We start from the raw sequence: 27,576 nt of genomic DNA on the forward strand, positions 1-27,576 counted from the left end.
TGATGCTCCACCAAAACACATTGACGGCAGCTGCCGTAGCATGTTTTATAAAAGACCAGCGAGCCTGTTTGAGCCATCAGTGTCAGAGAGAGTTAGAGCGGGCGAACTGCACAAGTGGTGAGACAGTGTTAACTTCCCGCTGAAGCGGGGGAAGACGAATGAAGAGAGAGAGGAGGAGATGAAGTCTCTCACACCTCTAGTGTGCTGGTTGTCTACAGGTGCTTCTCTGCCAGAACTACAGGTGCACGACTGAGTCAAGTAGAGGAACTACAGGAGACAGCAGAGATGGAGCACTTGAAGGAAAATGAATGGAAGAAAGCATACAACATTCTCAAACTAAGACTTGTAAACATGTACAGTGTTTATTTGTGGGCATGTCATGATATTTAAATCATCATGTGGCTCTTAAATCAGTGGAAATGCAGTTCGGGCCTACTACAAAACAAAAGCCTGGGACTATATTTTTGCTTCGACCCTCAGATCAGCCAGAAGCTTCACCGAACAGAACAGCAGAGGAAAAGCCTCTTACACTCATATACCTACTAAGGAAAGGCTTCAAAAGCTCAATCCTCAGACTGATATACAAACCCCCACCGCAGACGAAAAAGCAAAAAGACTGGCTTTATCAGCTTTAAGCCGCCCAGTTTGCGCTCACCCATCTTCAGGAGAGATTATGACCATTTATGTAAAATCCTTATTCGTGTCAGCCATCAGGATCTACTGAGCGCTCCTGGGTTTCGCAGGTAATGAGACAAGACTATGCCTGTTTAATGCACCTATGTGATTGAACACATCAGATGGACTTACAACAGGACAACTGCGGGTCCAGTAAAAAAGGTATGTGCACATTTAGTCAGTGATGGAATGACTAGAGCCCACGCACAGTATTTACACACAAATTCTCTTGCGCATCAACATTTAAAGTAGGTGTGGCGGCCATTTCACACTCTGATTCATGCCAGCTAGAAATGAAAATTATAAAAATATATATATGTAACACACAGCATGCTAAACTGACTGTGAAGGGTACGTCCTAATTGGGCAAAGCGTCTACAGTCTTTAGCCAAATGCACAAAGCAAAGAGCCAAACAGGAGGAGGGCTGGCACAACTTGACAGATGACTAAATGCACCAGGGAACTTATTAAAGTTTCACTGATAAAACACAACACTTGTATGTGATCAAATATTAAACCCATTGCCGTCTATTCTGCAGCATCACTAGGTGGCACAACGCATCACTTCCTGGTAATATGCTTCCTCGTTGTGCTGACTGAATGCTCTGGATTCAAAATGCATGAACAAACTGACTCTATTTACACATTCCTAGTCTTGCATGTTACTATGAAAAAGAAAATTGTTCTAATCATTCATCAAAATGTGATTTGTTAGGCTCCTAAAACATCATTTCTGTTCTGATGACATCACCAATCCCTCTCAGTTTACAGCCCCGCCCCCTCCATCCACCTGCTATATAAACCAGTAGTGCAAATCCACTCGAAACGCATTATTTTCCTACATTTCATTACATTTCAGATCATCACATTAATTGTTGCCAATCTATTTAGAATGGTAAATTAATAGAGTTGCCATCCACCATTTGCAGAAGCTCTGCAAACATGGCAACAAGTTTTTTCTTCCATGCCGACTCTGATTCTGAGCAGCCCACGATAAATATGCATGTTTAACTTTTCAGCAGCCTGGCGAAGTGAAAATGTGTCAAGCATGTATAAATCTCCAGTCGAGGCTGTGATCGGGACACTTAAAAATGCATGAGGTCTTTTTTATGTTCCACTGTCTGCTGCTGCTAGAGCATCCTGGAGAGAGAGAGAGAGAGAGGACACAAGAGCCTCTTCATAAGCCCAACATGATTCACTAGATAACAAAAAACTGATATAAGTGCTAGGCCTATATTTCAGGAGAGTATGTAAAAGAACAATGTGGCTCTGTTCCAAATTCTAGTGAGCTGGCTAAATAGTGTATCTGAGTATAATGGAAATCCTGTGCATTTCTTTCGAGGAATCTATCTTACCATCTATATAGAGCGCTCAGAATCAGTCATTTATAAGTTGTCATTACAGTTAACAGCATGCCTATGTAGAAAGTAAACCCCAAGGCAGCTCAATTGATTTTGGAACAGTGTTCCTGTTTTTGTCTTTGGCAAATTCAGAGCTTCCATTTTTAGGCACTTTGCTTAAAAAAGCAAAGCAAGACAAGTTGATCTAAGATGCTTTGCATTTTAGGCCCCGCTGGCTTGTGTTTGTTTGTTTGTTTTACTGATGGTGTGGTTAAGTTTCATGGGACTTATTGACGTCTTATCTGGATTGGAGATGGATATAGATCGCTCCTATGAAAGAGAGGACACCTTTGATCATTTCTTCAGAGACTGGCCTTAATTGTGAGCAGAGGACTGATCTGCTCAGAGGAGGATTGACCTTAAGACTCTGAAGGAGCAGTAAGGGTGGTAGTGACCCTCCTCCACGGACAGGAGGTCAAATTAGGGGTCTCTGAGAAGAGATGAAAGTGAGTCAAGTGACCACATGAAACCACTGTTTCAGCATGAATCTAGTGTTGTCAATATGGCTCGATCCTTACATTTGTCTGGAATGAATGACATGATCAATGCACCCAAAAAGCAAGTTTTAGGTTTCAGTTTTAAGATAGATGAAACATGAGGAGCACCAATGCTCACGCAATTTATCAATGCAAGTAAGATGGCTTTAATTTATACAGATGCACCAGAGATTATTCTGACATTGAAAACCATTCTGTAGTGCCGAAATGACCTTTAACCCTCTGGCGTCTAAGGGTATTTTTGGGGCCTGTAGAAGTTTTTTCATGCCCTGACATTTGTGCTTTTTTTCAGTTTCTTATAAATATCTAAATGGGTAAAGTCTAATCTCACTGTAATCAGCACAAACTGGGCTATAATAACATATGAAATGCATGCATGTACATGATTGTGTTTTTGAGAAAAAAAAAGTTACAATTATGTCAAAGCATGTCGTTTATGACCTTTACATGTGGAAATAAGTCTCTCTACCACAGATGAAGTCAAATTCATTACGATTCAGCTATGCATCAGTCTATTCGTGTTATATTCAAATGCCAGTTAAGCAATTCAATACAAGTGCCTGTCTTATAAGAGTTTCATGGGAAAGGGGAAAACGGAGTTGAATCCTGATAGCAAATCAATTGCAGGCAAATACAAAGATATCATGCATATGAAAGGTTTTTTTTTTTTTTTAAATGAAGCATTTCATTTACCAAGACTAGCCCTAATGCCATTGCTGTTCTCATGATAATAAACAAAATCTCCTTTCACATGGACATCCTAGCAAGAAGTCTATTATTATTATTATTATTATTAATATTAAGTGTATTATTAACAAATGGGGTTTAAATGGGGGTAACACACACAAACAATCCATCTGACATGTCCCACTGCTCCATATGGTGGAGAAATACACGTTTGAATGATACAGGTTTGAATTAAACCGCATATTTACCGGTACGAGATCTGTTTCCTGAACGCCAGACCTTTGAGTTTCTCCTCCAGCGAGTCTTCCATGTTGGCGAAGCTGCTCATCGACGCGTCTCTCCCGCAGCCGCGTGTCTGCTCGTCCGCTGGTTCTCCACCGGCGGCTCCTCTGCTGCTGCGCTCCGCCTGAGACGCGCGTATGTCGGCCTGGGGGTCCATCACGCTCCGCTCGGCACTGAGTGGACCCCCTTCTCTCTCCTCCGGTGCTTAAAAGTCCTTACCACGGTGTCCTCCGGTGTCCCTCATGAGATGAATAATATCTATCTATCTATCTATCTATCTATCGATTGATTCACTATTCACTCACGCGACTCTATCCAGCGGAACTACAACAACAGCTGCATCCATCCGCGAGAACATTCCGGGATTTGCCTCCTCATCCTCCACGCGCAGCAGCATCGGGCAACAAAAGTAGGACAGAGGGTCTCCGACCGAACGGGCTCTCGTGCAAATGCGTGGCGATCTCTGACGTGTCCACCGTGTCTGTGATGGAAGAGTCTCTCCGCGGAGAGAGCGCGAGCGCGACGCGACGCACGAGAAGCCGTGTTTACGCGAGCTTTTAAACCGGACCTGATTGTGATTACAAACCCTTTGCTATGCCAGGAAACTCCTGAGACACAGCGAAAAAATAAAATTAATTAATTAACAAAAATTAAATAATAAACATAGATCATTTTGGTTTATGGCGCTTGTATTGGTCATTAGTATATGATATTATCACTCAAGAATGTAGGATTTATCAATATTATCATGTTGGCCACGCCCCCTAATTTTTGTTACGACAGAAAAGCTGCTATTATCATATTATTGGTTCTATTGTCCCCGAGTGTTAACTAATATGTTTATTCTAATTTATAAAAAAAAAAAGGTTTAATCTTTAATCTGGTCAGTTCATAGATGCAAAAAAAAAAAAAAAAAAAAAAAAAAATATATATATATATATATATATATATATATATAATAATTACACGTTACAATTTTTTACTAAAAATTAGAACAAAAATTGCACATTGAATCTTTTCTCAAACTAGAACAAATGCATTTACCAAAATATCCTAGAAATATTGTGATAATTGACAAAATCACCTTCATATGTCCACAACAGCACATTTATCCAAGGGTTAAGATCATTTTTCCAAGGAGTCATGAGAGCCTAGAGACTACATGCATTTTTCTTCTAACACAATTTGGCTAATGTGATTTAAGTTATGAAGTGCATGATCTGAACTCTCTGATGTGGAGAAACACCTCTCTTCTGCATTCAACCTTGAGAGGCAGGAAAATTATAATGCAGATCCAGTCGTAATGAAAAAATGAATAGTCAAGCCACTAGAGTACTCATATAATGACATAAAACAACACTCAACATCCTAGTAAGACAACAAACATAAATCCGGCTAATTTAATATTTTAATACAGAGAAAGCTAACATGCATAAAAGAGAAAAATGATGGCTCAGACGCATGATTTACAATGCTTTTACTAAGGAAAATATTTATTTGCTTGCAGAAAACAGGCCAAAAACAAGGCAGAGTGATTTCAGGAAGATCATTTTTAAGAGCCTGAAATTGCATTGTGATGCAGGGAAAGTGTAATGTAATTAAGACGCTATGCCAAATACATGAGAAATGCACATCATTACTGACACAGACGTTTGCATCTGAATGCATAGGGTCAGGACAAAACCATCTCTTGTTTCCAGGATAAAAGGATGGCAGGCATACTAAAAAAATAATAAATAACAGATCCATTCTACGGGGACGCAGTTCAAGTGAGTCCACAACACGCCTGAATGCAGATCCCTCAGGACTCCGGTCGTCACAACCGTTCATATCAGAGCAGGAGAACGCTAGACTTGTCAGCGAGCGTCTTTTACTCCCAGAAGAGCACAGATGGGGGTTGGATGGTGGCCAGATGAGGACAAAAAGGGCCATCTGTCCTTAATAAAGAGGGCAACATCATATGAGGGACTCCAGAGAAGGAGAGCATCCGTCCTTTTCATGTCAAGTCCATACTGTCTCTATTTTAACACCCTCAATGACAAACATCTCCATCGATATCAATCCCGTTAATTCATATCTCTCCCAACACACTTGCAATAAAGGATGCAGCAAATATTTACATATTCAGACAAATGCTTTGTTTACAGTTTAAAGATGGCAAATTTCCAGAGCTTTAAGCCTATAATTTTAATACAGTCTGAATCTTTGCACTGTTTTTATGAATCTTTGGAAAAGGCATTCTGATCGACATGCTACATGATGCCATTACCATCGTCATGTGAATATGAAAACAGATGCAGATTTTATATATATTACAACACATATTCTCAGTAGCACGGGGGCAAATAGGCAAAGAAATGAAAAGAAAAGAAAGAATGAATATTAAAACAATCTGAAAGCATATAAAAAATTAAATAGTGTACAAAATTTGATATACTGCTGGAATGGAATAAAATACATTTGAGTTTTCTGTGTTTGTTAAAAAAAAAAAAAAAAAAAAAAAAAAAAGGCGATCTAAGTAAAATAGCACTATAAATATGAAGCCTATCGCCCCGTCGCTGCAGGGATCTCAGGACGTCTCGTTGACGGTCCTTTCCAACTCTGTGACTCTAGCCGTCTCGTTTGACCACTTATCTGACCTGTGAAAACACAACTGACCGTTCAACATCCATGTGTCACTGAATCATCCGACGGAAAGCAGCCACAGAAGGAAGGTCGTTACCTGTGTGAGTGCAGGTCTATGACAATGGACTTCTGCGCTCGTGTTTCATTGGTGATTAGTATAAGTGGGCGGGGCTCTGCTTTTGGTAGCTCCGCCTGTTCCTGTTTGTGCTGCTGTTCTATACGCCAAGCCACCATTACATCAGCCTGATGATCCCATTCAGGATAATCCCCGCCCAGACCAATGGGATGAGGCTCGTCCAGACCCCCGTGCTCCGGAATGGACAACAGGTTCCGGGACCTCACTGCGGAAATGAGCAAACATCACACTGAAGTCTTTTCTTATTGCTTTATTATTACTAGTTGCAAATTGTGAAGTGTCTCAGATCACATTTCTATCAGGGATACACAGGGTACACTATATAACTTATTTCAAATATAAATGTTATTGGATTATATATATATATTTAATAAAATATGTTCAATAACATTTATATTTGAAATAAGTTATCTAGTGGTCGCTGGTGTACATTTGCATCAATATGCAAAAAAAAACAAAAAAACATTGTATGGGTCCAAATTGTCAATTTTTCTTTTATGCCAAAAATCATTAGGATATTAAAGTAAAGATCACGTTCCATGAAAAACTTCCTAATGTAAATATATAAAAACTTAATTTTTGATTATTTATTTAGCTTTTAGATGATGCATAAATCTCAATTTTGAGAAATTGACACCTAAGACTGCTTTTGTGGTCCAGGGTTACATACATATATATATATATATATATATATATATATAGCAATATTTACAAGCAGTGCTGACAGCATCTGTTCCTTGTCTTTTTTTTTTTGTGTGATTTATTTTTGTGTTTGCATTTTGAAAATCAAAAAAGAAAATGACAAAAAGTTTTTTTTTTTACATTATTATTTATTCCATTTATTTCTAATTATTTTTCAAAATAATTTAAATAGTTTTTATAATAAATTATATCCTAAGAGGCCAACAGGGAGCTTTTTTTTAATTCATGTTTTATTGCTGTGAAAGCAGATGTCTCGGCTGAGCATTTGTGACTGTATCACCTGAGATGGATATTAATATCAGGTGTCAACAAGGCCTACTGTACCGCTAAAATCCAAAGAGAGTACAGTATGCTTTTATTAGTACAGTAGTTTGATAAAGCGGTGCATTAGCTGAATGACGCGCGTGGGAGAAACATGTTGTGGGCAGATCAGAGATCGGTAATGATTAAGTGATCGCTCTGCTTTTAAAGGCATGATAATTACTGGCCCACTCCAGCACTGATAATGACTCTCAGCAGCTCAAGAGTGGGGCACAGACCACCAATATGGATCCAAATCCAGCCATTCCTCCATTCTTTAGTCAACAAGAGAGATAGAGAATGAGCAGATTACAGGAGGCTTTGTAATAGACACAAGCAGCGGTGTGTATTAGGGCTGGATCTATATGAAAACGCCCCATACGACAGCAGCTCTAGCACCTCTGCATTTATATCAAATCCATACTTTAGTCAATAAATACATAGCCTCACACAACTGATGACTTTACTGATGATGACACAACTTTAATATCAAGCTTGGTGGCAAACTAACACAAACAGATGAAGACAGACTGCTGAATATATGCAACAGATGAGTATATTATAGAAACATTTACTAAACCAATAACTGGAATACATGCATCACTAATTTAATACATGTAAAAAAAATTAATTAATAATTATTTACTTATACACACCAAAAAAAATCTGACATATACAAACAAATGGCACGTTTAAAGATTAATATTTATTTAAATAGATAATTTAATATAGTCAATTATATATTTACTTACGTATTATAGATTTAATTATATAATGAATAATAATATTTATGCATGAATATTATATATATATATATATATATATATATATTCATGGATAAATTAGGGTAATATAATTTAGGGTAATAGGTAATATAAGTTTCTCCAATTTATTTACATTACATTTTAATAGAATGTATCAATTATTATTATCAATATTAATATATGTTTATAAAATATGTGTATAAAAAGATATACACACACACTATAAATTATAAATGGATACATATTTAATAATTGAAAAATAATGTTTGTTTTTTTTTACATTAAATTATGTCAACATATTCTATTACACCAAATACACAAAATAATGATCTTTAAAAAAGCATCAAATGACCCCTTTAAATAAATCATATAAAATGGTGTACAGTGATCATATCTACACAATTACTTTGATATTTATTGTATTTTAAAATATAAAATATATTTACACACACACACACACACACACACACACACACACGTTTGTATAATTACATAGCAAATACATTTCTAATTAGATGTATCATATATTGATCTTTTTATCTTAGAGAATAAAATAGGGTTTTTTTCTATAAGAAGAGATATTATTATTATGACTCGATGTAAACCTAGAAATAAATGACCATTAAGTGATGAAGAGAAAAGTTTTGTGTCTCAGTATATTTTAGTACGGTTAATGCATACCTGTAGTGGTGTACGAGTCCCGTATGGAGATCTCTCTGCTCAGATCTGTTTTCGTGACAGAGGAACAGGGACTCAGGCCTTGGTAGAAACTCCCCAAGAACACCGAAAAACACAGAACCACCACCTGCACAGAACAAACCCCACAGAGAATCAGCATCTCAATACAGCAGTGCTTCTGTCAGTGTTTGCATTAGTCGTCCTCCCGCTCGTTCTCTCACACTGACACACACAGACACATGTGAGCAGATGAGATGAACGTTCACCATGAGGCATGAGGAGGTCTGGGTTCCCGTCATCCGGCAGGAGCGCGGCACCTTTCCTGCCACCGCCACCTGCAGCGAGTGCAGCTGCTGCAGCAGAGACCTGACACACACACACACACACACACACACACACATTTACACAATCAATATGCAGCCGTTTGCATATAATGTATCATCAAGGACCAGAAATTCAACCGGCGCCACAACATGTCAGATCAAAATATAAGCTAATGATTTAATGATCATGGAAAGGTTTGAGGGTCTTACTTGTTGGTGCACTCCAGTGTTTCAACTTTCCTGCGCAACTCACTGTTCTCATTGGAGCATGTCTCCACCCTGTGGATACAGAGGATATCACAATATCACATGCTATTTATCATGAGGGTTTCACGCAGCTACTGAAAACTTCTTAAAAAAATGATTTAGCTGCATCAAACTGGATCTGCAATCCAGCTTACTTCCATAAGGGCACTTGTTTCTGATTGAAAAAGCTCAATTGTATTATTTAAGTATATATTTTGATGTAAATATACACACACACACACACACACACTATATTTGTGACATCTCTAAGAACTTAAGCTGAAAACATTTATTTGTACTTGTATGTTAATTAAATCTGCTGACTTACTTCTTCTCTAAAACATCCATGTACTCTTTCTTTTTCCTGCGGCTCTCTTGTGCGGAGATCTGAAAATCATTGTTTGTGCATTTGACATTAATTTTAGTACTCAGATTCGCAGTATGCATCTTTTTACAGCCTGACACCGACCTTGTTCTTGATCTTTCTGCGGATCTTCTTCAGTGCTTTCTCCTCAGCTTTGGACAGGGGCAGTTTGGTGGGCACCGGATATCCTTCAGCGATGAGCGTGCGTTTCTCCTCCTCCGTCAGCAGGAGAGGACCGGAGCCCTGCAGTTTCTGTCAGATCAGACCAGAGGAGGTCACATGACCAGCTTCTTTAATGAAATACAACAGGTCCTGTCTTTGTACTCACATGAGGTGCCGTCAGCAGAGGAGAGCTGGAGAGGGAAGACGGGGGTCTTGGCGCCACCTTGAGGACAGCGGGGGTCTGTGTGGGACTGGCAGGAGCACAGGGGTGAACCGGACTCTGACTGCCCTCCGAATCGCTGCCGTGAGAGCTGGGAGGAGTCGGTGGCATCTGCAGAGACTCCAGGCCTGAAAAAAAAATATATATGTAATATATATATATATCACCTATTTGCATAAAATTTGTATTTATATTTGCATAACATACACTTGTGCATTTGCCAAAAAAGTAAAAAAAAAAAAAAAAAAAATTTAAATAAATAATAAAGATGTAATAATTCAAATATTTAAACTGAAATTATATATATATATATATATATATATATATATATATAAATATTATTATTATTATTATTATTATTATTATTATTATTATTATTATGTATTTTTCCATTCAAATATTAGAAATATTACATCTTTATTATTTGTTTTACAATTTTTGTGTACTTTTTATTTTGGCAAATACACAAGTGTAATGTTCAGTCAGCGGGTCATTATAGAAAAATAAACCCATTCAAGATGATTCAAGAGCATCAACTGTTTATAAAAAACGACAAACTGACAGTATGCTATTTACTCTAATCATTAATGTGTTCCGGTGTTTTCATTTTTGTGCAATGATGCACAGATGTCTGAGACTGTGTTTTACCTTTGGGTGAGAGGTTTAAGAACTGATCCACCTGGTGTGGCTCCAGTTTAATCTGAGGGATGAGACTCTCGCTGTCCTCCTTCACCTGCAGATGCGAGGAGAAATCAGCACTTAAGTAAAAGCCCACTGACTGAATGGCTGCCGTCACATGCTCACTCACGCCGAGCGCTTTAACCTGTGTGGCCTGAGGGAGGGTCAGTGGGGCGTCAGTCACGGGGTCAAAGACAGGACCCTCGGGGGTCAGAGTGAGGTGCACATAGGGCAGCAGGACGGGCGACGGGTCACACAGCAGAGGCTCCATCTTCAGCCCTTTATCTTCCTGCTCCATGGGCCACTCATCATTGTCTGTATCACCTAGAAATACACATGTAATTGCATTCAATTCCGATTTCTATTATTAAATTGGAAACTGTTTCTGGTGGAGTCTTACCGGCGTCGCTGCCAGGCTCTCCGGGCAGATGGGACAGGGGCGACTGTGGGCGCGAGTCTCCGCACAGAGAGTAACTGTGTTCGGCTTGAATGTGTGGCGGCACTGGAGACACAGGGGTCAGATCATCCTCTGTGTCCATAGCATCATCACGGCCGGACAGGAACGGGTCGCTTAACAACTGCCCCAGCAAAGCCTCTTGGGACAGATCATCCAGCAGCTCGGAGAAGTGCTGCACAGAAACCACACGAATTTGAGGGTTAGGATTAAGAAAAGCTGTGACTTCAGAGCTAAAGAGACCCTAATTTTGGGCCATAAAATGCCATGTGTAAACTATTAAAGTTAATTTTATTAAATGCATATTTAAATACCATTTTTTCTGCTTTTTTGGTGAGTATACATGTAAGTTTTTTTTCCTTCTCAAACAAATAAAATAAATATTTAAAATTAATTATTACATTTGTTAATTTTTTTGTTTAAATTGTATTTAATGCCATTTTTTCTGCTTTTTTTTGTGAGTATAAATGTAAGTTTTTTTTTCCTTCTCAAAAAAATAAAATAAAATATTTAAAATTAATTATTACATTTGTTAATTTTTTTTGTTTAAATTTTATTTTATTAATTTAAATATCGTTTAAATATTGTCGTTTAATTATTTGTATTTTAGAATTTTTTATTCTATTTTAAAATGAAATTAATTTGTTTTAATATTTTACATTTTTTAACTACAAACAATATTTCAATATTTAACTACTTTCAGTATTTGCCCACACATGTAATATTTTTCTCCTTAAATACATACAAATAAATAATTTAAAGTTTTAACAACAAATAAATTGCATAAATCGAATCAAATTGTATTATGATTACAATAATGATCAGAAGTCTGTATATTATTTACTGAACTCAGTAATGCACTCCAATATTAATTATAATCTTTAATTACAGTGCAATAACACACAAAAAATGTCTTAAACAGTGTTTTACCTTTGGATGAGAGGTTTAAGAGGTTTAAGAACTAGGATCAAGCTGTGACTGTAGAGCTAAAATGAAGTGCTCATTAAACCTCAGCTGGTTAAGCAGACCTTAATTGCAGACTGTTAAATATATATATCAGCACATTTCTTTGAAGATCTGATCGAGGGACATACTAAACATCATAGCAAGTACCCACAGGGCAACCCTCTCCACCAATCAGAGTGCATCAGGCTCCCTCTCATCCAATCAGACGCCTCGATACTATTCCAGTGAGAAGGCTGAGAGACAGCTGCCTCCCTTCTCCTTGGCATTCCTATGGGTGCCGCTTCAGCCCCCCAGCAACAGGTTTAGACAGGCTGAGACGCTTCCAGACATTCATTTTATCACTTAAAAGACTTGGGCTGACTCAGGTCAGCTGGGGTTTTCTTCTCAGCTCTTCTCGCCAGGTGCTTTGCAAAGGAATGTTTTGAATTCAACACGTTAAGCATTTTTTAATCATTATCATTAACAAGGATGCTCTTCAAACTGTTCATCTGCACAGCCACACGGTGCGATACGCAGGTCTTTTGCTTCAGCCAATCAAGAGAGATTACAAGATCAAACAACGCTGCTTTGACTAGCACAACCTGACAGAAGACGACGTGATGCTTGGTGCTGCCGACTGACAGTAATATGGCAAGCAACATACTGTACCAAGAGTCAGAAAAATATGAATTTTTGTTTTGATTTAATGACCAACCGTGAGTTTTTGGCAGTATCAGTAACTGAAATGCATACATGCTAAAATGCATAAGGTTTACTCTTTCAAGGACACTTAGACAATAGATATTCACAGAACATTCATGTTCATAGTGAGAGAAAACATGCATCTTCCTTGTAACCCTAACTGGAAAGGAAGGTCATTAGAGATGATTTGGAACGCTGTTCATAGTAATTTACAGCAACTTTGCACTTCACACAAAAAGTGAAGGTTTGCATGACTCTCAGCATAAAATTACACATATTGGGTGTTTTACATTGTATTTTTATTTAGATATAAAAATGTTTCAAATCAACATTTATCTCCAAGGTTTCAGCAGGTTTTATGAAAGCCAATGCAAAGTCTTAAGTCATTTTTTTTTAGTTTTAAGTCAATGTTAATAGTACTTCTTAAATGATTCTTAAATCAAGATACACTGAGAAACAAAATTACATTAGACGTGTTATTTTCTGAGAAAGAGACCAAATTGTAGTGAGCTAATGCTTAAAACAAGAACAAATATCTGCCGATTGCCTCAAAAAGATGGATTTAAGGAAATGGTTTTCATCACCAACTGATAGAGGTTTGTTCTCGTTTTAAGGATAAGATTATTTAATTGGTTTAATTTCTCAGAAAACAAAACTTCATATCTTCATTTTGCATCTCAAGTAAATTTATTTAAGGATTTTTAGACATTTAGATAAACAGGAAAAAAAGACAACATTTCTGAGGAAGCATATAGCATATGATGCCTTAACTTTATGAATTTAAGGAATTCTGCTCTGATCTAAGACATTTTAAGGCCTCAGTTTGTAGAAGGGAAAAATAAAACTAATTTAAGACCTATAGAAACCCAGTTTCTCACTTTTGCAACGTATTGTGGGATTGCATTCTCCACAAAATACACAATGTTGACATGTTGTCACATTAACTGTTGTTAGGCGAAATTTAGTCATTTCATTATGAATTCACACAGATTTGGCAACGGGTTCAAAAAAGAAACCAGCTAAACCAATACACAAAGCAACAAGGAGATAGAAACCATTTGAGAATGCAAGATACAAAGTCGCTCTGGAATGCCTTGCCCTACATTTCCCAGATTCCCCTCTGTCTGGGCACATCATGGTGAGAAAACCACATCTGGAGAGAAATGCATGCAGGTGCAGATGTTCCTGAGCCTGCCGTCCACCAAAGGCACAGTAATTGTGTTTGCATAAACAGTTCTCTTGCTTGAACTTCATATTTGGCAAAGAACTACTCTTCTGGAATGTCGTCTTCAGCCCCAAACCATAGCATAAAAACAGCAAGCATTTCCAAGGCCACTTAAGGTGAATGCTTCGTGTTGAATGAGGAAGCAACTGAAAATCGCAGCAGTTCAAATCAGGTCAGCAGTGGGTGTTGAGTGACGTAACATGTCAAAGCATTCGCACCATTCATTTCTGTTTGAATTCACATACGGTTTATGGCCGTACAAAGTCACTCTATTATTATGTCATTGCTGATATGCAATTACATTTGACACTCTTGAGCATGCAATGATTATGATGATTGCTGGAAATTGCTGAGTGTCGACTGCTCTCTTTGAGAGAAATAGAGGACAAACGTAAATTTTCCTACAGTTTGAGGAAAGAAATAATCACTTCTTCTTAGTGCCTGGTCTGGGATCAGTTCCCTTACAGCAATGGAATAGAAGTGCACAGCATACCTCACAGTCTATATTTCACATAAATACCATCAGTAATAGTCTTGGAAATGAGGTTGTTTTGCATTTTTATGCCAAATCAGAGCAAAACTGTTTTACTTAGGAAAATAAAACTAAAACAATATTGATTCTGTGATACTTTGTGTGATTTCCATGCCTTAAGAAAACACCATATAAACAATAGACTATTTAATTTTTTTTTTTAACTATGATGAGATATATATATATATATATATATATATATATATATATATATATATATATTTAAAAAGTAAAAAAAAATAGTTATCTTGGCAAATATTTTATTTTATTAAAAACTTTTTTATATGTATAAATAGATAGATGGACAATGATAGAGATAAATGCACAAAATATAAAATATACAATATATACGCAATTTTAAAACAAAATATATCTAGTTATTTTTAAATACATATAATATATATATTTATTTTGCATTTAAATGTTTCTTTTATATCAAACCTGTAAATGTATAAATATAAATACATACAAAGTTAATTAATTCAAATATAAATAAATAAATATAAATATAATATATTTATAATATGAGAATGATGCACAAAAATTATCACTACACTAAAAAATCCTTCCGTTTAATATTTGATAAAAATTAAAAATGTTATGCACCTTACACATAGTACTAATGAAGTATGGGTAGTATATGCTTAAGTAAGATGCTCTCCATTCCATCAATATGAGTGTCTGCATGAAGCTGGGTGGATTTTGGCAGTGAAGGGTTCTTTGTCTGTAGTTTGGATGGGTGTAAGGTACATGTTTCAATGGGGGCAGGGTACTGCAATATGACTCTTTCTGAGTTTTTGCCCAGCTGGAGAATCCGAATAGTTGTTGGAGCCACAGAGGCTCAGAGAGTTGTACTGACAGAGACGCTGGGAGTGGTTCTGGTGGATTCAGACAGCGGCCTGTAATTCGTTTAATCCTCTCCAGGGGGCCGTGAATGTGTGTGCAGGAAGAGGAAGTTTAAAAGCCAAACAAGGACACAGATGATGCAACCCTTTAGACAGAAAAACAGATGTGAGGAAAGACCAACCCGCAGGAGACAAAGATCAGCGCTGGTGAAGCTGGACCTTGTCCTTTAGACTGGATCTGTCACACTGATGTTGAGATCTATTTACTTTGGACTGGAGAGCTTGAGGAAAGCCAGAATGTTTGTCCTCAACAACACAATGAACTTCCAGCACAGTTGACAGATCTCTTCTAATGTTGTTGTACAAGAAAGGTCTCAATATTAAGTAGTATTCCGGGACAGGAGCCAAAGCTGAGTAACAGTGTCCGAATTACCCAAATATAAAAAAAACCCTGCCCTACAGGACATATGTTTAGAGTTTAGAGTTTAATGTGCGCCTGCATCTTTGTAGTGAATCAGAACAGCTCACCTTCCAATAACTACATCAATAATTAAGGTAAAGTATTAATAATCAGCTCATAAATAATCAACAAGAGGGAAATTCCTTGAAAATGTTGTGAGAAGATTCGGAAAGAACAAAGAACTAATATGAAAAAGGAACTTGTGAAATGTCCCAATTAGTGGTCAAGGGGACAATCTGGAAAAGAGAACAAGTGACAAAAGCGGTCTGGGAAAAGCTGTGCATCCTCATGCTAAAGTTCACTTCACAAATCTTATTATTTTTGCCAAGACAAGTCCTTCACTTCTTTCGTGAGTCCCTTTCCAAGTGTTTTGAATCGGCCTGGTTCTTCTGTGTAGCTGTTGAGCGTAAAATGTGTCATCTGTAGCTTAGTTCAGTGAAAGTGACCTTAAAGGGACGGTTCACTCAAAAAATGAGCATGAGCTGTTAATTTACTGACCCTCAGGCCATCAAAGATTAAGATGACAGAAGTTTTTAGCTGAAACTGGTGAATGTGGCAACATGTGTTTGAGAACAAAGAAGCACTAAGAAGAACTGGTTCAAAAGAGTGATTCGTGTGCGACCGTTTGCTCAGACTGATCATTTCACTTCATAAGACCTCAATATATTGCCTGTATATGCTTTTTTGTCTCTCAAAGTGACAAAAGCCACATTTTATGACTCAGAGTACCAATAGTTTTAGCTAAAAATCTTCTTTACTTTTGTACTGGAGAAACAAACTCATCTACATCTTGGATGGCTTAAGGGTGAGTAAATCAACAGCAAATGTTCATTTTTGGGTGAACTATGCCTTTAACAGCAACTGTGCTGCGAATTCACAACATGATTGAACACATCCTGCCGATTGGGGGCGTCCCGTCCTCCCTTCCCCCTGCGGACAGTGATGTGTGAGTGTTTGGGGATTCAGGAAACGGCTCCAACGGAATCAACAACTGGAATCAACGGTGAGCTTAAAGGGTGCTGGACGTAAACATGCAGCGACGGCGGAAAACAAATAAATCCCATCTGGATTGATTGGAAACACTTGATCACCAATCTGTTTGCTCTTTCAGGGGAGGAACAGGAAACCTCAGACTGAATGGAGTGAAAGACACCCTGCATGTCCAATACACAAGCAGCAATGGCTTAAATGAGCAATGTACACAGCTATAACATGCTATAGATTTGCACAGGACTTAATGGGCAAAACTAGGACTGGGCATAAAAAACGATAACATTCAGTGTGAAAAGCTTGAATTCAGAGAAAAACAGTATTGACTTGGTGATTTAAAGCTAGATGCCCAGCGCTGACAAACGGGAGAAACACTGTGCACAACAAGAATTCAGTAATTCAGTTTTGAAGCAGTTTTTGAGCACTTATGTCAGACTACTTACAGTATTTGATAGTTTGGTTTGAATCAGATCACATTACAAATAATAAGAGAAGAAAAATGTAACGAGATGATGCACTTTTTATATGTAAAATATTTAATTGACTGGATTTTTGTTTTCCGAAACAAATTTTACATAGACTATTTTTCAAATTTGTATTAAATATTCGTTTAAAATAATGTGGCACACTGAAATTGCTAATAAATAAAAAACGTAATTACCAACATACTGTTAGTAACACATTGCATTAAAATAGTAGTATTTTTCTTGTAAAATGTAATTCAATGTTTGTATTATTTACTTTAAAAATAGGTATAAACACTTTAAAATATAATACATAAAATTACATGTATGGAAAAAAGTAAAATATATATATATATATATATATATATATATATATATATATATGAATAAGGGGGAAACCACTGTGCTTAAAAATTCAAACTGGCAGCTCACTAACAAAATCAGTGGCTTTGTTGTCACAGAAAAAAATAAATAAATAGCTTCTCATGCAATGTTATACTCTCGAAGGTAATAACCTTTACTGCAAGATCAGAAAGATCAGCTTCCAAGGGGCACTTACAATGACTGGCCAGACAAGGCCGAGTGAAACCACAAGATCATGATGAAGAAAATGAGACACAGTAATGAGTAATGAATGTGTGTGCACTCAGCGAAGGTTCAGGTTCAAGTTCCAGCTCTTACAAACCATCCATTCAGAGCAAGAGAGCAAGAATGTGCATCGCAGAATGATGCAGCGTAGGAAAGCCCTGCCCTCTCGGAGAACAGGCCGGGTCTGTGTCCACCCATCCCACAGAGAGCAGAGGGGATAATGCCAAACACACGGAGCACAGAGGGTTTACAAACCGCCTGCCAACAGACTTACCCCCTCCCGTCCCAGAAGAGCTCTCCACTAAAGCTTGAGTCATCACAGTACCACGTGATTCCTGAGAGACGAATGTGGAACCCAAGACACGCTGTGCACCGTCAATAAACTGACCTGATGAATCATCACACAAATCATCTAGATGTAGAATACATGAATATATGTGTGAGTGTGTGTCTGTGTATATATAAATATATATATATAAAAATACATGTTTTTTTTCTTTTGCTATTTTCATATGCTGTTATGCAGTTGCTAGGTCATTTCTTTCTGGACAAATTTTTTTTTTAAATAACCATTTATATTATAAGTTAAAAAGTTATTTTAGTATCATTTTAATTCCTTTTTTGAAACAGTCTTTAATTTATATTTTATATTTTTTTTGTGTAAAACTCAAAATGAATTTTATAGTTTTATATTTATTTTGGTTAACGTTTATTTTATTTCAAATGACAACTAGTTTGATTCTAATAATTATTCTTAAATTGGTTTATAATTTTATAAATTTGTATATATGATATATTTAAAATATTTTATAAATGTTTTAATATATATAATTTTTATTTAATTTCAGTTACGATATTTTAGCACATCAAGTTAAACTACAAATTAAAATGATAAACTACTAAAATAATTGTTTTTTATATTTTTTTATTTCAGTTAACATTTTCTTTAAGAAACATTTTTTGCTTCAGTTTTAGATGTTAAATTAAATAATTGTTTAATCAAAACAATTATTTATATAATAATTTATTCTATCTATCTATCTATCTATCTATCTATCTATCTATCTATCTATCTATCTATCTATCTATCTATCTCCTTTAAAAATGCAAAAAGGATTAAGGAAATTTGACCATTTGAAGCCTTTCAGTCTGTTCCAGGTCCACAAGACACTAAAAATACAAAGAGCTGTCCTGCTCTGTGTTTATAGTCACACACAGCCGTTCAAGACAGAAGAGTTATTATTGTTTATATACTTTTTAAAATATCATTTCTTCTTGAGGCTTTAACCCTTGTTCTGTGCTGGAAATCCTTTATCTAAGTTGGTGTTCTGGGTCAAAAAGGGCCAAAAGCTTGCAAATATCTCATTATGCTATATTACCATCAAATCTCAGATTAAATCGTTTGGTTTTTCTTCCACTTAGCACAGGTTTTGTATTTGAACTCATAGGCCTCATTGATCCTTTGCTTAAATGCATCTCAGTTTTTGAGCCATGGATCATTTTAGTAATGTTCACTCAAAAACTGAAGCACATAAACTCAGAGGCCTAAAATCAATCCATTCGAAAAAAAGAAGTGAAAGAATTGAAGAAGACAAGCTGCTTAAAAGATTGAATCCAATATTTGGTAATGATGAGACATTGCTTTGTATGCCGGCTGATTGATTTCTATGCATGTTGTTCCTATGAAACCTTGCTTCCCTAAACAACGATCATGTCATGAACACATAATCTTCACAATGCATATATTACTAGGCCTTTTAAGTCATAAAAAGGGCATGTTTGCATTTCTTATATGAGATCGTTCTTTCCAGATATGCATTAAATCAAGACACTTCAGGAAAAAAAACATTTTTTTTTTTCTTTTGGCACTGTTTGGCTTTTTATAACGTGTTGTTTCAGACTAGTTGAAAGAAAACAAACAAAATACACTTTATTTTGCAATGCAATTTATCTATTTGCATATGTAGTGTACATATCAATTAAAGCTAGAAATCTCCACCTCAGTAGCACTTACATACATAAACTTAACAGTTTTATTCCCATTTATGTTCAGAAGGATTTGTTCATACAACATTTACCGGATTAAAAAAAAAATTGCTAAAAAATTTACTTTTTTTTTTTTAGCTGTTGACTGCATTTTCTGATAATGATAAAAAGAGAAATATCAAAAATCCCCTGTGTAAATAATAAAAAAAGAGAAAACTAACATATTAACAAAAAGAATTGTAAACCTGATTTTTGTACTGGAAATGTATGCATATTTAAATAGATAATGCCTCATTTGCATTTGAACAAACAACCTTACTTAAAACTTGTAATACAAATAAATTATGCATTTCTTAATGTAAACAGTCAACTGAGGAAGTATGAAGCTCTCTATTGGTTAAATATGACCCTTATTCACCTGGAGTGCCTCAAATTTACAACACAAACTCAATTACGAAAGTCAACCGGCATGCAGTTGATTCATAATGTAGAAGGAAAACAGTCTAGATGCAACATGCATATGCAAGAGTCTGAACCCACAAGCAAGCTATAGTCTCTCCAACTGAGAACAGTTTGCATTGTTGTATTCAATGTCAATAAACCCTGGGGGGCAAAAGTAAAAGTGAGGAGAACTGGCACACACACACACACCCATGAGGTGGAGGAGCGTGTGTGTTCAGATGGGGCCGATGGGAACCTAAAACAAAAACCCCGTTCTGCTCTAAAGGTGAAGGAGTAATGAACAGTTCATAACTTTCAAAATGCATATACAGATCTGCTGGAAGTGTACGTTACCGCTCTGATACTGCTGGGTTATGAATCCCAGACACACCAACACTGCTCTGATGTGGTCTGGGAAGGCGTTACGTGTCGGGTCTGGTAATTTAATTGGGATCTCAGCTTAGAAACTGCTGTTAACGTACCACACATCTGGAATTAACTTTATTCAGGATCAAACATCTAGGAGACAAGTTCTGCGGTGTGACTTGCAACAGCATTCAGACCCTATCAAAGCATAGTGGTATTTGTATCTGTGTAAAGTCCTTTTTTACACTTAAAGCTGTCTTTATAGACAGACTATTTAATGATGCTCAGAGGTGGCATGATCTGAGTTTGTGTATATAAAGTCTGTGTATAAAGACACATAAATGCCACTTCAGAAGCGCTTCAATGACGCCTCTGCAGTGTAAATTTGGCATTAAGCGTAAAAAAATAAATAAAAAGGACTTAGAGACCAAAAATACACTTTCCTTCATGCATTCACGTACATTTTAACCAAAAGTCTCTGTTGTACAAAGAAAAGAGAAAAAAAAGTACACTGGTAATGCACCAACTACCCAACAGTGAAACCCCTAATTAGTCAGCAAGTATAGGCCCCTTTGAGCAGAAGTAGGAACACAAACCTATCATTACAAAACCTGCAACAGCTCTTCACTATATTTTGACTTTATCCAAATGGGCTAAACTTATCTGCATTGCTTTGTGTGGCACTGTATAAGCATGATACAATCACTGGATGACTGCACCATCTGAACTTTATCCTTTGGAACCAAGTGGAACCCAGTGACACATTAGTGTCTGTGCACGACCAAGTCAAATACACGCGTTTCATATCCAAATGTAGGAAATTATTAGCTTTCGAATGCATTTAAATGCATTCTGGATGATCTGACACCAGTTGCAACACATCAAAACATGCGAGGACGGTATAAAAGCAGATGGCAATGGTGTCACGGCATTATAAGGTGGTTCCTACTTACAGTGCTGTATAAAATATCGCTATCCCCGGGTTCGGACAGTTCGCTGAGATTTTTGTCCCATTGTAAAAACGGTTCCCCGCTCCCCATTATTTCCATTGCTTGATCTGCGTCTGTAGTAAAGCGTCAAGCGCTGCGTCGCTTCAAAGGCTCCACAAAAGACTATTCGTCAGCGTATGCGTCAAATAACACGTCAGATCGCTATCCGGAGTTAATTTTGTACTGTCAGCGCAAAGTTGGGTATAAGTTGCGCGTCTGTCGCCAGTGTTTTCGGAACTTTCCTCTCAGCTTCCTTCCTTGAGAAATGGCAGGAATTCGGGGGCGGGGAAATGATGGGAGTTGCGAAATTTGTTTACAAGGGACTGTTTGTGGACTGTGACATTTCAGACGTTTGCGAGCAAACTTTATCATGTGCGCTTTTCAAGGAGTTTATATTTTGCTATGCTGTTTGTAAACACTACCCATAAAAATGCCATAAAATAATACTTTTCTATCATATGCCCCGCCCCTCGAATCCGTGTGGCGACCAATCATATTAGCGGTTACGTTTAAAGCTCACGAAAAACACGGACAGGGCGTCTGACCAATAGGACATCGCTATTGTTTGATTGACGTGAAATTGCTCCAATTAAATGTGACTCCGCGTTATCGCTTAACAAACCGTGTAAAGCCAAGAGTATCAAACTCAACACCGCCTTAACTCATATTTCTAAATAAATACCATTGAAAAGAGAACTTACTCTCATTTAAAAAGTGCAAATTCTGGAGGCTATGAAAAACTGATTCAAAAATACACGATGGGTAAAGTGCGCACAAACAAATGGAAACGAGTGAAAAACAAAAGGAAGAAATGAAACTACTGTTCTCTCAGTTTCAAAAGTTAACTCTTGACAAGTTTCTGAAACCAGGTGTTTTACAAATCTTGTACATTTCAAGTGACGCTGATAACAAATCCTTTACTGACCAACTATTACATTTATTTATGAACATTTACAACAAACTGGAAGTTATTCAGTTAGACATAACTTTAAACATGATGCTTTTAACTTTTTAAGTCCTAAAAAAAAGGGAAATTTCACATTTCTGCTTATACATAGAGAGTCTGATCAAGTGCATGGCTTTAGAAATGTGTTCACATGTCAAAGTGCCTTCTGTCGGAGAAAGACAACATGACACAATCATAGAAACAACATGACTTCATATATCTATGTGTGACTGTGAAGGCCAGACACAATGATACAGAGTTTAATGTCAGTGAGAAGAGTTACAAAACATAAAATATTTTCTCCTGGTTACCTAAAGTCTGGGAAGGCATCTTTATTACTGGTCTTGCAGATTTTCACTTAAAAACACAATATTATCTGTGGAGAGAGACAAATGATACTTGGTGACAGTGGCGGTTCTACATTGAAATACACCCTGGGCGAGACCCCTTTCGAGCGCCCCCCCCCCCCCCCCCACACACACACACAAAAAATAGCAAACAAAGTTCTGCACAAACAGCAATATTTTATTATAACAACTGTTTTCATATGATGTGATATCATTGCATGCATGTTTCCAATTTGCCATTCCTGCACTTGTTAAATTGATGTTCCTCTTGGAAAACAATTTACAGCAGAAGCAAAAGAGGCTGTTGTTCTTAATTGAAGAAATCAGCCAACTTCTTGCCATCTTTTCACCACTTACTAATGTCTTCTTAAAATATTAGTGGTGGCAACTTCTCACATTACTCTCATTCCTACGGAAAACAAAGCCAGGTGGCACTTTACTTGGTCCTCTGTGAACCAGCTCAGTCCGAATCCTGTCAGTCAGATGTGAGGGCCAGTGGGGCTCAGTGGGGGTTCAGCTCCAGGCATTTCTATCAGACAGCATATTGGCATATTACTCAAAACACATAGCAGTGAAAAAACACAGTCCTACTCATAAATTATCAGAAATATTAAAATTACATTAAATTGCAGTTGTCTTGTAGCCCCCACACACACACACACGATATGCACACCTGAAAGCTCATGCTGGGTAGAAGTAGAGGCAAAGAGGTCTTCATCCTCAATATCAGATATTTGTGGAGACATATTTGTAGCGGAGGAGGTGGTTGGCTCATCCTGACCAGTGGTAGAGGATGCTCCAAAATATTTTAGAAGTGCCCCTGAAATTGCAATTTAACTGCATTTGAAATCAAAAGACCATAGGATAATGTTTTATAAAGCTAAAACAGCCTAGGGTCAAATTGACTCAAAACATAATAGAAGGGTTACATAAACATGCTCTTACACACTAAATGTCTGTCATTACACGCTATATCCTCCTAGACCCGAAAAAAAACAACATTTATTTATTTCATTTTTCCCCCCATGTCATCACATTTTTTAGAGCATAGAAACAAATAGTAAAACAAATACATTGAAAAATTATATTTTATTCACGTTATGCTATGGTCACTGGGACTCAGTTGTTTAAAAAATAAAATGACTTTAAATTATATGTATAGGCAAAAACAAAAACTTTTTGGGTTTCAGGATATTTTTCAGCCAAAATTTGTATATCAATCTAACTTTTCATGGAGGTACCATTAGGTTACTGCCTCAAATTATACGCATGACACACTTTTAAAGCATCATAGCAAAAATGCTAACAAAGAGTTACGTTATACCCACCATCAATTAACATTAGCCCTTCATTCATGAAATGGATACTGTAATCATACAGAGACAATAGTTGCATACCTTTATCTTTTGCTCGTTTCTCCTCTTCTTCTTTTCCGAAATTGGGCACCTGGCTTTGACCTTTTCTTCTCCATCTCTGTTTATTTGGCACTCGACAATCAACAGATTTCCCATCCCCCCAACTGTCACTCAGGACCAGAAGTCAGGACTAAACCAATTCACCTTGATGACCGCATAATCGTTTTGTATTACCTAGTTTCATTTGCAGGAACTATAGGCCTGTATATAGGCCTGTATTATAACATTATGAATGAAATGTGCGTTATTTGGAAGAAGTCGGGGTGTGTGACTGACTTTAGCCTATTATTAATTATATTACTAGTGTGGATCCCCCGTCCCCGTCCACCCCCGCCCTGTCCGTTCCATTTGAGAGAGACCCAGAGGTGAAATGTCGCACGCGCCTCTCGCCCCACTCCCTTACACTTCTCTCACAACACAACGCTTCAGTGGATATTTTCAGCAAGCAGGGGCGCCAGCAGCTGCAGGGAGCGCCAATTTGCCAATTCCACACACAGTGAAATGATATAAATGAAGAAAAACCGCTTCGCGACACAGAGGATTTTTTGTTTATCTACTCGTGCTGCCGCCCCCAATGTGTCCCGAAAAAATGACGCCCCGGGCGGCTGCCCGGTTCGCCCGTGCCTAAAACCGCTACTGCTTGGTGAATTTGAACTATTAAAGCAAAACATAAGACATGTTTAGTCTGTGGTGAAGTCTGACCTGCGATAATAGTTGTTGCCTGTCGTCTGACGTTGTTTTTATCCATGTACTCTCCATAGTCAAGCTTCCCTTCCACAAGAATCCGAGACCTGAAAATAAGGTTGATTCTAGGTTAACAGCAGTATGTTTTATATACATCTATAAATGGCTCCAAAACACATATGGAACATACCCTTTCTTTACATACTGATACGCTACATCTCTGAGGCCTGGTTTGAATACTGAAATTCTGTGCCATGTTGTTTTCTGGCTGACATCTCCTGCAAAAAAAGAAAAACACATTTCATAGTTAAAATCTTTGAAAAATTTAATTTTTTCAGAAGAAAAAAATATTTTTTTGACCATATTTGATCCAAGATGTTCAAAATCGTAAAAAAAAAGACATATTTCTGTAAAAGCATATTGAAAAAATCTAGAATTAGTTTGTCACCCACATACTTTATCATTATGTCTTTGTTTAACAACATATTTTTAATCGTGTATCATAAGTTCAAGGAACATAGATACTTAAAAACAAACAAACAAAAAAAACTTTACATTTATTTTAATTTTTATTTATGCAAAAAACTAAATATAAAAAACTATAATTAACCACAAAAATATCATTATTAATTACATAATATTAAGCTACTTTAAAAAAGGATGTATTTTTACACCCTTCACAAAAACAACAACAAATTATTGTTACTTTATTATTGGTTATTATATATATATATATATATATATATATATATATATATATATATATATATATATATATAAACATGAAAAGTATAAAGAAATACTATTAATAATATAATAATAGTCATAAAAGTATATATACAATTATATATTTATAAAAAATAAAACAAAACGGATATTAAAAAACACTTTACATTTATTTTTATTTTAACTTATGCAACAACAAAAAAGTAACCACAAAAATAAAAATTTTATTGTCACAATAATAAAAGTATATAAAAGTCATAAAAGTATATAAAAAATACAATTATATATTCATATATATATATAAAAAAATCTAATAATAAAAAGGAGTCATAAGATTGAAATGGGCACTTCTCCATTGCAAAAATATGCTGGGAGTGGTACACAGATTGATCTCACCTGTACTTGTTGGCTCTCCCTCCCCTGACCGCCACATCTCATTTGTTGCCATGGAGAAGATGGTGACAGGGTTTCTGCCCTCCACCTGTCTCATGACGGGGTCCTGTCCCACTCGCCCAAGAAGCTGCACTCGGTTTATAGCTGTGAAGAGAACAAGCAGCGATGAAGGACATTATCAAACATGTCACACAAAAGCCAGTGCATACAGACACTCACATCTCTCCAAGATCAGACTGGCATCTGTAGTCCTGTGTCGGACGACCTGTTTAAGTATCTGTCAGGACAGAATAAAAGAATCAGCCTATAATAATAATATTAATAATCCGTTTACACTTCTTAATGTTGTTTGCTCACCTGTGTGGAGGCATTTCTCAACATCAGCATCTTCTCTACTCTGAGGATGATGAGGAAGACGTCACCTTATCAGAGTAATATAAGCACAACATAAAAATAATTACATAAAACTAAAGTTTAATGTAAAAATAATAATGCCTTAAAATAGTTAAAATGAAATACATGTTAACGTCTCAAAATTAACTTTTTTTTCAATAGAAGATGCAATATTATAATCTCAGGTTCATGTATAGATCACTAAAGTGTCATATTAAATATTTAAGATTTGTTCTGTCACGTTACAGTAAATCCAGTGATGAAACACGTGATAATCTCCCGCCATTCACTTACATCAACTAACCACGTTTAGAAGAAGCGTGTGACAGTGATTGCGATTTAGAATCTAGATCGTCTTCGCAGTTTATTCAAAATACAAATGTGAAGATTAACTTCGATTTACAAGTTCATAAGATCTTGATTCCCATGAACCCCACGCGATTTCCGGTGCGCTTTGGAAAACATTCCCCAGTAACTTAGCAACAAAACCTACCGATCGTTCCATTTTTGTACTCATGTCATAATCAGAAAATCAGCACGTGCCTTCAGCTGTGGGAATTAAAAAAAAAAGTTGTTTGTAATGTATTGCGTGTGTCGGTGTAGACTATATGAATGACAAACATATCTATTCATGAATGTCAAATTAAAATGAACAGTTGTATTGCCCCAGACCTTCAATAATACAAAAATATAATCCAAAATATAAAATATTATTACATATTTGAAATGATTATGATCTAAACAAAGAGGGAAATAAAAACAAACCACTAAATGTATTGTGTTAAAATTATTTATATCAATTTATAGTTTGTTAGATTTGACTTGGCAAGAAAAATAACTTTGCATTTTGACAGCAGGATCAGATGTTTAAAATAAATACACAAAATCAAATATATAAATAGGGTTTTATTTGTAAGTCATCACCTTAAGAGCTTTTGCATCAGAA

General features: G+C 36.5%; 3 protein-coding genes across 10 annotated transcripts in view; all 3 read right to left on the reverse strand.

The window, feature by feature from the left end:
- LOC127978387 (diacylglycerol kinase iota) overlaps positions 1-4,135 on the reverse strand; it is a 39,602-nt gene extending 35,467 nt beyond the window's left edge. For 2 of the 3 annotated variants that reach the window (XM_052583207.1, XM_052583200.1), the window contains exon 1: positions 3,508-4,131. In XM_052583207.1, coding sequence (XP_052439167.1) covers positions 3,508-3,698 — 191 coding nt within the window. In that variant the 5' untranslated portion in view covers positions 3,699-4,131. Of the gene's footprint in view, positions 1-3,507 lie in introns of all 3 variants that reach the window. The other variant, XM_052583206.1, reaches the window with a different exon arrangement.
- Positions 4,136-6,026: 1,891 nt separating this feature from the next.
- LOC127978518 (cyclic AMP-responsive element-binding protein 3-like protein 2) lies at positions 6,027-22,020 on the reverse strand. 2 transcript variants are annotated; one of them, XM_052583229.1, is made up of 12 exons: positions 21,691-22,020; positions 11,140-11,368; positions 10,870-11,063; positions 10,710-10,794; positions 10,008-10,189; positions 9,785-9,931; positions 9,644-9,702; positions 9,280-9,348; positions 9,013-9,112; positions 8,750-8,873; positions 6,264-6,507; positions 6,027-6,180 (listed from the first exon to the last, which is right to left on the reverse strand). In XM_052583229.1, exons 1-12 carry the CDS (start codon positions 21,784-21,786, stop codon positions 6,111-6,113), a joined length of 1,599 nt encoding a protein of 532 aa, XP_052439189.1. In that variant the 5' UTR covers positions 21,787-22,020; the 3' UTR covers positions 6,027-6,110. The 2 variants fall into 2 exon arrangements, with proteins under 2 accessions (XP_052439189.1, XP_052439198.1); XM_052583238.1 differs by having other exon boundaries at positions 10,885-11,063; positions 21,691-22,019.
- A 348-nt stretch (positions 22,021-22,368) lies between these two features.
- Positions 22,369-27,096, reverse strand: LOC127978527 (single-stranded DNA-binding protein, mitochondrial). 5 transcript variants are annotated; one of them, XM_052583284.1, is made up of 8 exons: positions 26,925-27,096; positions 26,595-26,659; positions 26,457-26,514; positions 26,241-26,381; positions 25,309-25,396; positions 25,137-25,225; positions 22,984-23,048; positions 22,369-22,838 (listed from the first exon to the last, which is right to left on the reverse strand). In XM_052583284.1, exons 2-7 carry the CDS (start codon positions 26,622-26,624, stop codon positions 23,008-23,010), a joined length of 447 nt encoding a protein of 148 aa, XP_052439244.1. In that variant the 5' UTR covers positions 26,625-26,659; positions 26,925-27,096; the 3' UTR covers positions 22,369-22,838; positions 22,984-23,007. The 5 variants fall into 5 exon arrangements, with proteins under 5 accessions (XP_052439244.1, XP_052439219.1, XP_052439235.1 ...); XM_052583259.1 differs by lacking the exons at positions 22,369-22,838; positions 22,984-23,048 and adding exons at positions 23,177-23,548; positions 23,693-23,839 and having other exon boundaries at positions 26,935-27,096; XM_052583275.1 differs by lacking the exons at positions 22,369-22,838; positions 22,984-23,048 and adding exons at positions 23,177-23,548; positions 23,693-23,839 and having other exon boundaries at positions 26,595-26,634.
- Between the last annotated feature and the right edge of the window lie 480 nt (positions 27,097-27,576).

The sequence above is a fragment of the Carassius gibelio genome, chromosome A4 (assembly GCF_023724105.1).
Source record: "Carassius gibelio isolate Cgi1373 ecotype wild population from Czech Republic chromosome A4, carGib1.2-hapl.c, whole genome shotgun sequence".
In the NCBI taxonomy this organism is placed as follows: domain Eukaryota; kingdom Metazoa; phylum Chordata; class Actinopteri; order Cypriniformes; family Cyprinidae; genus Carassius; species Carassius gibelio.